Raw genomic sequence first — 12763 nt, 5'->3', positions numbered from 1 at the left:
TGCTGGCCACTAGATGTCACATTTACTCCATTTGGAAAGACATTTTGAAACTGATTTTTTAGGGTGTAGTATTTCTGGGGCTAGCATACAGATATTGATGTTGTATTTTTCTGCATTTGAATTTAAATCAGCAACTATTTGAAGCACCTAGAATTCTAATTTCTACGATTTCTCAATAATGACCAGAAAATAAAGTTAAAACATTATTGCTTTCTTAGACAAATCAATATCCATCTGACAGAGTTCAGAATGTCTTCCTCTAGAAGGAAGAATTCTTACCTAGAAGGACCACAGGATCAGATTTGCCATTTCTAATGCAGCATGAGCAGGACAGTGTGAAGGCTGACAAGCCTAAAAAGGAGGAGCAGCTACTGTAGAATCAGGGTAAAATGATAAGGGTCAGAGTCGAGGTTGTGGCACTGAAATAGAGAGCACAGGTATTTACAATATAGAAGAGAGTAAGTCACTTTCAGCATGCAGTAAGGGACAGGGAGAAGTGAAAGAAACGACTCAGGATCCAAGCCACGCCCTACGTGGCCAGTGATGCCAGTGTTTGAGGAGCTCGGAAAGAAGAGAAAATGACTACAGAAAAAGGGCGAGACCACTTGGGACAGATTGACTTTCAAGAGGCCGTCTTCTCATTTCCCCCACTTTTCTGTATCTTTTAGGACTTTGGTTTCCATAATAAAACTGTAATCAGGATTCTAATTGCCAGAAGTGAAATAGACCTGCTGACCATAAGGAAACGATACAAAGAGCGATATGGAAAATCCCTGTTTCATGATATCAAAGTAAGTCTCCTATACGTGGTTTATTTTGACCCACATTTTATCCTTTTGGAAACTGAGATAAAAGCTCTCATTCAATAACTTCATGGCAGAGTCTAAAAAGTTAACTATTCAGACAGGGGTAACTTAGAAAACTCTTTACCTCAATGACAGAACGTATTTCTCTTTGATGTGTTTTACCCAGAAGCATTGAGGCAGTCATGCAAAATATTCATTCCCTATAATTGTGCTTAAAGAGCTAATGTCTGAAGTATGATCAGGCTCAGGAAAAAAATGTATTGCAAAAGGCTGCATTAATTGTGAAGAGGTTTCTTAAATCAGTTCAGCTCTCCTCTCATATTGTCATAGAAGTCAGGGCAGTTGGTCAAATATCATAAACGGCTAATTCAGAAGGACTTAGTGTTTGTAGCTATGTACAACTCTGCATATCCTTATCCCTTTAGCCCTTGAAAGGCAAAGGACCAATGATTCAGTACTAAACAAGCCAATATTTTCCTTCTGATACTTTTACACTTCACCCTGCATTTTGATAACACCTAACAAAGAATTCTCAGAATATATATGACCATTACATAACTGAGAGCCTAGTGGAAAATAAAAATAAGTTTAAAGAATTTCAAGCCAAGCACAGGGACATGAGACTATCTCTTAAATTCTATTTTGCACAGAGCTAAGAGCTATTACCTTGTTCACATTGTTTTCTACTGAAATTTTTAATTGCAAGAAGCAGTGCTTTTGTTTCTATTGAAAGAGTAATCTAGATGCAATCTAAGGCCCAAGAGTCCACACAAGACAGAAAACTTTGTAGACCCCTGGAAAGTTAAAACGGTTTCCAGGAGGAAGAGTTGATGGAGCACTTAGGAGAAATCTTATTCCTTCATCTTTGATAAAACTCTCCTACAGCCACCTTCAAAACCCTAAACTCTTTTAGTGATAATAAGCATTTCCCATGGAGAAATGCAGGACATGATTCATTTTCCAAATGAATAAATTGGTTCTTAGGCACTTATTATAATTAATCACAACCACCTCAAAGTCTGCTAATATGAAAATGTAATTAATGCAACTTTACTATGTACATTTAAAGCACTGAATTATAATTACATGACTTTGTGCCAAAGCATCTTAATATGAAAGTTGATATTTAACAAAGAGACATTTTATAATAATATTAATTACTATCATTGATTTTGGAAAATTTAGAAATTAGAGAAAACCATTATAAAAAAATTAAAATTGCCCTAATTTTCTACAGATAACCATTAATAAAATTTTATTCTGCTATGGTCTGAATGTTTGTGTGTCCCCAAAATGTATCTGCTGAAATTCTAATCCCAAAGTGATTAATATAATCTATAATAGTGGTAATAACCTAACTCTCTTTGAAGCTCTGTTGATTTAATTTTCAGATAAAGAGGTGGGGATCTTTGGGAGGTGATTAGCTCATGAGGGTAAGGCCCATGAACAGGATTAGTGTCCTTATAAAATAGGCCAAAGAGAACACCTTCCTCCCTTCTGCCATGTGAGCTTAGAATGAGAAGAAGGTTGTCTATAAAAAAATGGGCACTCAGCAGGCACCAGATCTGCTTGATCTTGGCCTTGCCAGCCTCTCGAACTGTCAGAAATCAATTCCTATTGTTTATAAATCACCAAGTTTGTGGTGTTTTTGTCATAGCTACCTGAACACACAAGACAGGTTCTTTTCAGTCACTCTCTAAAAATTTATAAATAATAATATGTTTTGCTATGTAAAAGAGTATTTTTATTGAATCATGGTATTCTGTTGCATAGCTATAAAGTACACAAACCACCACACATTATTATACATTGCTTTTCAGTGTTTCACTATTATACATAATATGATGGTGTATATATTTCTAGCATAAAACTGTGCTTATCAATGATTGATAGTAACTTTCTTAAAATATATTTCTTGAGGTAGAATTACTGCTACATTAATAATTGCAAACGTTTTTAAATCTTTTGGGACATATTAATTATCTCTTTACATTCTACATTCACATATAATTATAACATTAATATTAGGACATGTCTTCCTAAAGTTGAGGAGAATATTTAATTCTAAGGTAAGTTATTGTTCTTATAAATACACATTCAGGTTCAAGCAACTTTATATAAACCACATACTACTGACTCTAACCAGAGTAGTATTCTTCAACAACTTCCACTGGGAATAGTATTTAGGAAATGTTAAATCTTTAGATGAGAAAAGTAAGTGATTTTAGAAAGGCTAATGGTCCATGGCTCTTTCCTAGGGTAGTTCAGAGGAATTATGCTTCCTTTTTAGAACTACTGTGACATATTATTTCAAATATATTTTTTATTTTCAGAATTTTGCTTCAGGACATTATAAAAAAGCACTGCTTGCCATCTGTGCTGGTGATGCTGAGGACTACTAAAATGAAGAGGACTTGGAGCACAATGCACTCCTCTTTCTAGACACATCCAAACAGAGATTTTCTCATAAATTTGTACTGTTCATGGCACTATAACAAAACTACACAATCGTATTTTCTCTTCTATCTTTGAAATTATTCTAAGCCAAAGAAAACTATGAATGAAAGTATATGATACTAAATTTGCCTATTATCTAATCAGCAATTAAATAAATTGTGCATGATGGAATAATAGAAAAATTTCAGTGAAATAGACTTTATTTAAATATGAACCACCAACAACCTACAACAAGGCTGTTTTTATCATGATTTGAAAGACCAAGGAAAATGTAGCATAACCATCCTTATTTGGGGAATTTTTGAGGCTCCTGTACAATTACAATAAATCTAGAGTGATTATCTAAATCAGGCTTTAAAAATAAGTAAAGATATAAAACAGCAAAATGCAGCCAGATATATGCTTGCCTGGATTAGGTGTATAAGAGATTTGGATGTAAAAATTGTGTGTGTCTGTTTGTGTGTGTGTGTGTGTTTGACTTCCAGCTATTTTTTTGAGACAGTACTTAACCAACTACTTGCCCAAGCTATACAAGAAAAGTCATTTCTCTCTGTTTTTATCTTCACCATTTAACAGCAGCCTCAATTACTTTTGGCAGTTAATACATGCTTTGTGCCATCAGTAGAGCATGGTCTCTCCTGTCTCTCAAGGTTCGGGAAGTTAGGAGTGACAAAGGAAAAATATACACTGAGATCAGACTTGGAGGATAACCTAAACTGATGCCACAGTCTAGCCAAGACTGAAAGCAGAGGCAGGATGGGTGAGTGTAACCTGGAACCAAAAGGAAGAAAAGTATCATCCTGAAAACACAGGAAAGTATAAAATTTACTAGTAAAGCAAACACACAAATAAGGAAGAGAAAGGAGTCAAATGGTATCATCACCGAAAACCGCCAAATCACAAGAATAAACAGAGAGAACAAAAAGAAGCAAAGAATACACAAAACAACCAGTAAACAACAATATAACAGGAACAAAACCTCATATATCAGTAATAACCGTGAATATAAACACCTTAAATTCTCCGCTTAAAAGATATACACTGGCTGAAAGGATAAAACAGATTCAACTATATGCTGCCCACAAGAAATGCACTTCACCTGTAAAGGCACATACAGACTGAAAATAAAGCTATGGAAAAGAGATTTCAAGCAAACAGAAACGCAAAGCAAACAGGAGTAGCTATATTTATATTACATAAAATAGCCTTTATGTCAAAAAGTAAAAATAAGACTACATAGGTCATTACCTAATGATAAAGGGATCAATCCAGTAAAGGGAAATAACAATTCTAAATATATATGTACCCAACATTAGAGCACCCACATTCAGAGAGTAAATACTACCATATCTAAACACAGAGATAAACTCCAATACAGTAATATTGCAAGAATTCAACACCCCATCCTTAGCATTAGGCAGATCATTTATAAATAAAATCAAAAAAGAAATACTGGATTTCAACTGCACTTTAGGGCTGGGCATGGTAGCTCATGACTGTAGTCTCAGCTACTTGGGAGGCTAAAGTAGGAGGATTGCTTGAGCCCAAGAGATTGAGGCTGCAGTGAACTGTAGCCACACCACTGCAGTCCAGCCTGGGCAACAGAGTGAGACCCTGTCTCAAAAAATAAATGAATAAGTAAATTGTACTTTATGCCAAATGGACCTAACACATATTTGTAGAACATTTTCCATAACAACTACAGAAGACACATTCTTCTTATCAGCATATGCAACATTCTCCAGAAAGGACTGTATGTTAGACCATAAAACAAGTCCCAGTAATTTTTTTAAAAAATTAAAATCATATCAAGCATCTTTTCAGACTACAATGAAATAAAACTAAAAATAAATAAGAAGAAGTTTGGTGTGTATACGCATAGGTGGAAACCAAATAACATGCTCCTAAGTGAACATCAAATCAGTAAAAACAACTAAGAAAGAAATCAGAAAATTTCTTGGACAAATGAAAATGGAAACACAACATACCAAAACCTGTGTGATACAGCAAAAGCAGTGCTAAGAAGGAAGCTTACAGCAATAAATAATTACATAAAGAAATATTTCAAATAAAATCTGACAATGCATCTCAAGGAACTAGAAGAGCAAAAACAAACAAATCCCAAAAGTAGCAGAAGAAAAGAAAAATAAAGATTAGAGCAGAACTAAATTAAGTTGAGACTGAAAAAAATCAATACAAAGGATCACCAAAATGAAAAAATGGTTCTTCTAAAAAACAATCAAAATTGATAAACTCTTAGCTAGACTATTCAAGAAGAGAGATACAAATAAACAAAAACAGAAATGAAAATGGAGGCATTAAAACTGATATCACAGAAATATAGAAGATGATCAAAGACTATTATGAATAACTGTATGCTAATAACATGTAAAACCTAGAAGAGATGGATGAATTTGTGCAAACATAAAACCTATCAAGATTGAATTAGAAAGAAATAGAAAACAAGAAACTACCAATAATAAATAGTAAAATAGAATTAGTAATAAAATGTGTCCCAGACCAGGACCAAATAGATTATCTGTTGAATTCTATCACATGTATAATGAAGAGCTTATACCAATCTTCCACAAACTATTCCAAAAGATTGAAGAGGAGAGAATTCAGCTTAATTCATTCAACAAGGCTAGCATTACCAAATTCTGATACCAAAACCAGACAAGGAAAATGACAGGCCAATACACAAGATGAGCATAAATGCAAAAATCCTAAACAAAATACTGTCAAACCAAATCCAACAGCACATCAAAAGGATAATACATCACAAACAAGTGGGACTTATCCCAGGGATACTATGATAGTTTGACATGTGCAGATGAATAAATATAATGATAAATCACAGCAATAGAATGAAGGACAAAAAACAATAGCAAAGACTTGGAACCAACCCAAATGCTCATCAATGATAGACTGGATAAGGAAAATGTGGCACATATACACCATGGAATACTATGCAACCATAAAAAAGATGCATCCATGTCCTTTGCAGGGACATGGATGAAGCTGGAAACCATCATTCTCAGCAAACTGACACAAGAATAGAGAAAAACAAACACTGCATGTTCTCACTCATAAGTGGGTGTTGAACAATGAGAACACATGGACAAAGAGAGGGGAACACCACACACTAGGGCCTGTTGGGGGCCTGGGGAAGTAGGGGAGGGATAGCAGGGATTGGGGTAAGATGAGGGGATGGATGCAGCAAACCACCATGGCACATGTATACCTATGTAACAGACTTGCACGTTTTGCACAAGTACCCCAGAATTTAAAGAATAATAATAAAAAAAGAGATCATAGATGACACAAGCAGTTGGAAAAATATTCTATGCTCATGAATTAGAAGAATCTATATGTTATAATGGCCATGCTGCCTAAAGCAATTGTCATTTTTTACAGAATGAGAAAAAAAAAACTATTCTAACATTCACATGGAACCAAAAATAAGAGCTAAAATGGTCAAAGAAATCCTAAGTAAAAACAACAAAGCCAGAGGCATCACATTACTCAAATTCAAACTATAAGGAAAAATTTAAAAAGACACATATACCAATGGAACATAATAGAGAACCCAGAAATAAAGCCACACCTACAGCTGTTCAATCTTCAACAAAGTTGACAAAAATAGACTGTAGGGAAAGGATTCCCTATTTAATAAATAATACTGGGATAGTTAGCTAGCCATATGCAGAATAATGAAACTAGACTCTTACCTTTCACCATATACAGAAAGTAACTCAACAGGGATTAAAGGTTTTAATGTAAGACCTCACATTATAAGGCTCATAGAAGAAAAGCTAGGAAACACTATTCTGAACATCAGACTCAGGAGATAATTTATGACATAATTCTGAAAAGTAATTGAAACCAAAACAAAAATTGACAAGTAGAACCTAAACCAAACAGGTTCTGAACAGCAGAAGAAACTATCAGTAGATATACAGCCATAAAAAATGATGAGTTCATGTCCTTTGTAGGGACATGGATGAATCTGGAAACCATCATTCTCAGCAAACTGACACAAGGACAGAAAATCAAACACCACATGTTCTCACTCATAGGTGGGTGTTGAACAATGAGAATACATGGACACAGGGAGGGGAGCATCACACACTGGGGTCCATTTTGGGGGGCTAGGGGAGGGACAGTGGGGGTGGGAAGGTTGGGAGAGATAACATGGGGAGAGATGCCAGATATAGGTGATGAGGGGATGGAGGCAGCAAACCAGCTTGCCATGTATGTACCTATGCAACAATCCTGCATAATCTGCACATGTACCCCAGAACCTAAAGTACAATTAAAAAAAGAAAAGAAAGAAAGAAAAGAAACTATCAGTAGAGGAAATGGACAAGTCACAGAATGGCAGAAGATATTCTCAAACTATGTATCCAACAAAAATCTTATATCCAGAACTCATTAGGAACTTAATTGAACAAGCTAAAAACAGATAACCTTATAAAAAATGGGCAAAAGGCACAAACAAACACTTCTCAAAGGAAGACATACAAGTGGCCAACAAATTTCCCAAATAAAGTTCCATATTTTTTTAATCATCTGATAAATGCAAATCAAAACCACAATGAAGTACCATTTCACACCAGTCATAATGGCTATTATGAAAAATCAAATAATACCAGATATTGGTGAGGCTACAGAGAAAAGGGAATGCTTATACACTGCTTATTGGATTGTAAATTAGTTCAGCCACTGTTTGTGGCACATATACACCATGGAATACTTTGCAGCCATAAAAAAGGATGAGTTCATGACCTTTGCAGTTCATGTCCTTTTTTAGTTTCTCAAGGAACTAAAAACAGAGCTGCTGTTCAACCTAGCAATCTCATTACTGAGTATATATTCACAGAAAAACAAATTGTTTTACCAAAAAGACACATGCACTCACATGTTCATTGCAGCTCTATTCACAATAGCAAAGACATAGCATCAATCCAGGCACATATGAACAGTGGATTGAATAAAGATTATGTTGTACATACACACTATGGAATGCTATGCAGCAATAGGAAACAACAAAATCATGTTATTTGCAGCAAGATATGAATTAACAGAAGAACAGAAAATCAAATTCCACATATTCTCACTTATCAAAGAGAGCTAAACAATGGGTATACATGGATATAAAGATGAAAACACTAGAAACTAGGGACTACTAGATGTGGAAGGTAGGAGGAAGGGAAGGGTTGAACAACTAGCCATTGAGTACTATGCTCAATACCTGAGTGATGGGATCATCTGTACCCCAAACTTCAGCATTACACAATATACTCAAGTAACAAAACTGCATATGTACATCCTAAATCTAAAATAAAATTTGAGGAAAATATATAAATACAATTTTAAAGAAAGAAAACAGAAACAGTTGAACTTAATTCTAATAATCTATTTTATATAAAACTCAATATATCAAGATATAATTTCAACATTTAATGAATAAAAATATTAAAGAACTACAAAAAAAAACTGTTACAAAGAAAGCATTACGTATTGAGAAAAGAGTTAATTTGTCTAGAAGTTATCACAACTATAAACATATAGGTCCCAAATAACAGAGCCCCCAAATATATAAGGCAAACACTGACAGAACTAAAGGAAAAAATTAAAATTGACCATTCAAAAACATTAATTGAAGACTTCAATATCTCACCTCCAATAATGGATAGAATAGATAAAAGATCAAGATCAACAAGGGATGAATAACATACATGCCATAACTAGATTTAAGAGACTAATTTAGAAGACTTCACCCAACAACAGCAGAATACATATTCTTCTCAGGTCTATATCAAATATTCTCAATGATAGACCATAATTTAGGCCACAAAATAGTTTTAATATACTTAAAAATAGTTAAATCTTATGAAATATCTTCTCAGATCACAATGCAATAAATCTGGAAATCAATATTCAAAGAATAATTGGAAAACTGACAACTATAGGGAGACTAAATACCATAGAAATAATGGGTAAAAGAAAAAATCAGAAGGGAAATTAGAAACAAATGAACATTAAAGCATTACATACCAAAACTTATGATATGCTAAGAAAGCAGTACTCAGAAGGAAACTTATACCAATTAATGCCAACACAGAGAATAAAAAGTCTAAAATAAAAAACCTAACTTTTTACTTTAAAGAACTAGAAAAAGTAGAGCGAACTAAAAACTAATCTAGTAGAAGAAAGGAAATAGAAAGTTTTATAGTATGAAATATAAAATACAGAATAAAACATAATAGAAAGTATCTGTCAAACAATAGAAAGTATCTGTTGGATCTTGGATCAACAAAATTGACAAACCTTTAGACAGACTGTACAAAAAAAGAGAGAGGATATGAATAACTAAATTCAAAGATCAATGAAAAAAGTATTATTGATGCTATTGAAATAAAAAGGATTATGAAAGAATACTATAAACCATTGCTTACCAAAGAAAAATTATATAATCTGGATGAAATGAGCACCCTAGAACCACACAAATTACCAAAACTTATTCCACAGAAATGGGAAATCTAATGAAACCTCTATGTAAACAAAAATAATAAACAAAAAGATTGAATCAATTATTTAAAACCAGCTGACTTCATTGTTGAATTCTACTCAGTCAAAAATCAAAAGAGAAAGAGTACTTCCAAATTCATTCTGAGGCTAATATTTCTCTGATATCAAAGCCAGACTAAGACATCACAAGAAAACTATAGAACAATAATGTTTATGAATATAGGTGCAAAAAGCCCTCAACAAAATACCAGCAAACTGAGTGCAACAGCATATTATAAAGATTATACATGGCCAGATGCAGTGAGTGGCTCATGCCTGTAATCCCAGCACTTTGGGAGGCTGAGGCAGGCACATAACGAGGTCAGGAGATCAAGACCATCCTGGCCAACACGGTAAAACCCCGTCTCCACTAAAATACAAAAAGTTAGCCAGGTGTGGTTGCACGCATCTATAGTCCCAGCTACTTGGGAGACTGAAGCAGAAGAATGTCTTGAACCCATGAGCCAAAGATTGCAGTGAGCCGAGATTGTGCCACTGCATTCCAGCCTGGGTGACACAGCAAGACTCCATCTCAAAAAAAAAAAAAGAAAAGATTCATTTAGATTACTTATATTGTGTGTCTTAAAACTGTACAGCACCGTATAGAGACACAGACATACTGTAATAGACTGAATTATGTCCTTGTAAATTTATATTTGAAGTATTATCCCCTAGTGCCTCAAAATGTGATCATATTTTGAGATAGGGTCTTTAAGGGTAATTAAGTTAAAATAAGGTCATTGAAGTGGGCCTTTACCCAATATGACTATTTTTCTAATAAGAAGTAGACATTTGGCAGACACTTGGACATAAGATAAAAAATGATGTGCAGATATAGGGAGATGTTTGTCTATAAGCCAAGAGAGAGATCTAGAAGAGATCCTTCTCTTATGACTTAACCAAAAACCAGCCCTGCTAACACCTTGATCTCAGACTTCTAGCTTCCAAAACTGTTAAAAATAAATAAATAAATTTATGTTGTTGCAACAGCCTACCCTATAGTACCTTGTTACAGAAGTCTTAGCAAACTAATATATACACACAGATTTATCCCCTTTTCTTTGCTTTTATGTGATTATCTACAAGTGTACAATCGGCATATGTATAGTCTGAAGAAACTTCATGATACTTTTTAAGGTTTCTCTCTATTTCCTTTATTTCACCTTGCCATAAAAGCATTATTTTAATTCTAGTATTTGAATATGAATTTAAATGTCTGAAGTTAAAAAATGAAGACAATCAGTAAATATATTGATTAGTGCTTCTTTATTTTTTGAGTTTGAGATTAGTTAGACAATTTAAGCCCAAAACACAATTACCTGTATTACAGGATATTTACTAGGTCTTAATTACCTCAATTCTCTGCTTGTCAGCTTATAATTTAAGTATACTTTAAATGTATGCATGGACCCATACTTAACAGAAAATACAAAACATTCTAATGCCCACATGACCACAGACCTTGGCATCAAACTCTCTGTGGACTCCAGAAGCAGGACACTCCCCAGAATCAATGAGTCAGCACACTAGTGAACTCTACTAGTTGGTCCATTCAGAATCTCAGTCTGAGCTGATTGGTGAAGGAATTTTCTCACCAAAGCCAGTACATAAAAACCAGAAGAGGTGAATGTTTTTTCAAATGCACAGACACCAGTGTGAGTATAGAAGAATCACAAAGAGTCAGAGAAATATGATATCATCAATAGAATTTTAAATTTTAAAAAGTTTCAGTAACAAGCCTTAGAAAAAATGGAAGTCTATGTATATCTGACAAAGAATTCGAGTTAATCATCTTTAAGCTCAGTAAATGATAAGAGAACACATGTAGAGAACTAAATGAAATCAGAAAATTAATACATGAACAAAATACGAGTTCAACCAAAAGACAGAAACCATAAAATAGAACTATGCAGAAATTCTAGAGCTGATAAATACAATGATTGTATTGAAAAACGGAATAGAGACCTTCAGCAGCAGTGTCAAGCAGAAGAAATAATGATCAAACTCATAGAAAGTTCATTTGAGTTGTCCTGTCAGAGGAGCAAAAAGAAAGAAAGAATTTAAAAGAGGGAAAAAATGCCCATGGGAGTTATGGAGCACCACCGAGTGAACCAATTAATACATTATGGGAACTTCAGAAGGAGAAGAGAGAGAAAAATGAATAAAAAGCTTACATAAAGAAGAAGTAGATAACATACTCCCAAATTTGAAAAAGGATATAGGAATCCATATTCAAGAAACTCAAAGGCCCCAATAGGATAGAATATAAAGTGATGTAGCAAGCCATATAATAAATAAACAGACAAAAGTCAATAAAAACAGAATATTTTGAAAGCAGTAAGAGAAAAGCAACTCATCACATACAAGGACACTCCCCATAAGAACATTATGAGATTGCTCAGCAGAAATCTTGAGGATTAGAAAAAAGTTGGATGATATATCCAAAGCACTGGAAAAAAGAAAACATATACACACACTGCAAATCCAAATGAAAAAGTATTCAAATAATTAATGGCTTAAAGGTATCTACTAAAAGGTCCCAAATTTAACAAAAGACAGACAACTTCAGATTGAAGATGCTAAGTGAACCCCCAGTAAGACTGGGAAAAAGGTGATGCCAAGAAACATCTTAATTCATCTTTGCAATCTGTCAGAAAAGAATCTTTAAAGTAGACAGAGAAAAGCAACACATAACTAATAAAGAAATGCAATTCAAATGACAGAGACTTTCCCACCTGAAGCCATGAAAGCCAGGGGAAGTGGAACAACACTTTTTAGAATTGAATTTTTAAAATAACTTCAATCATAAGTTTTATATCCCTTGGAAATATATATATATTTTTTTCTTAAACCCAGGAAGGCTTTACTCAGTAGCACCTGTTTGGGTGGACTTCAACAAGCATCTCCAAAATAGAAACGATCCATTA

The 12763-nt window shown here is 34.0% G+C and overlaps 1 protein-coding gene across 1 annotated transcript in view; it reads left to right on the top strand.

Moving 5' to 3' along the window:
- The window catches only part of ANXA10 (annexin A10), a 93434-nt gene extending 89943 nt beyond the window's left edge, over window positions 1-3491 (top strand). Inside the window, exons 11-12 of the mRNA XM_021674002.2 lie at window positions 669-791; window positions 3140-3491. Of these exons, the coding sequence (XP_021529677.1) occupies window positions 669-791; window positions 3140-3208 (192 nt within the window). The 3' untranslated portion in view covers window positions 3209-3491. The remainder of the gene's footprint in view (window positions 1-668; window positions 792-3139) is intronic.
- The last annotated feature ends 9272 nt before the right edge of the window (window positions 3492-12763 follow it).

The sequence above is a fragment of the Aotus nancymaae genome, unplaced genomic scaffold (genome assembly GCF_030222135.1).
Source record: "Aotus nancymaae isolate 86718 unplaced genomic scaffold, 86718_ANA_hifiasm-v0.15.2.pri h1tg000115l, whole genome shotgun sequence".
Lineage (NCBI taxonomy): Eukaryota > Metazoa > Chordata > Mammalia > Primates > Aotidae > Aotus > Aotus nancymaae.
This window is presented reverse-complemented; position numbering and strand designations above follow the sequence as displayed.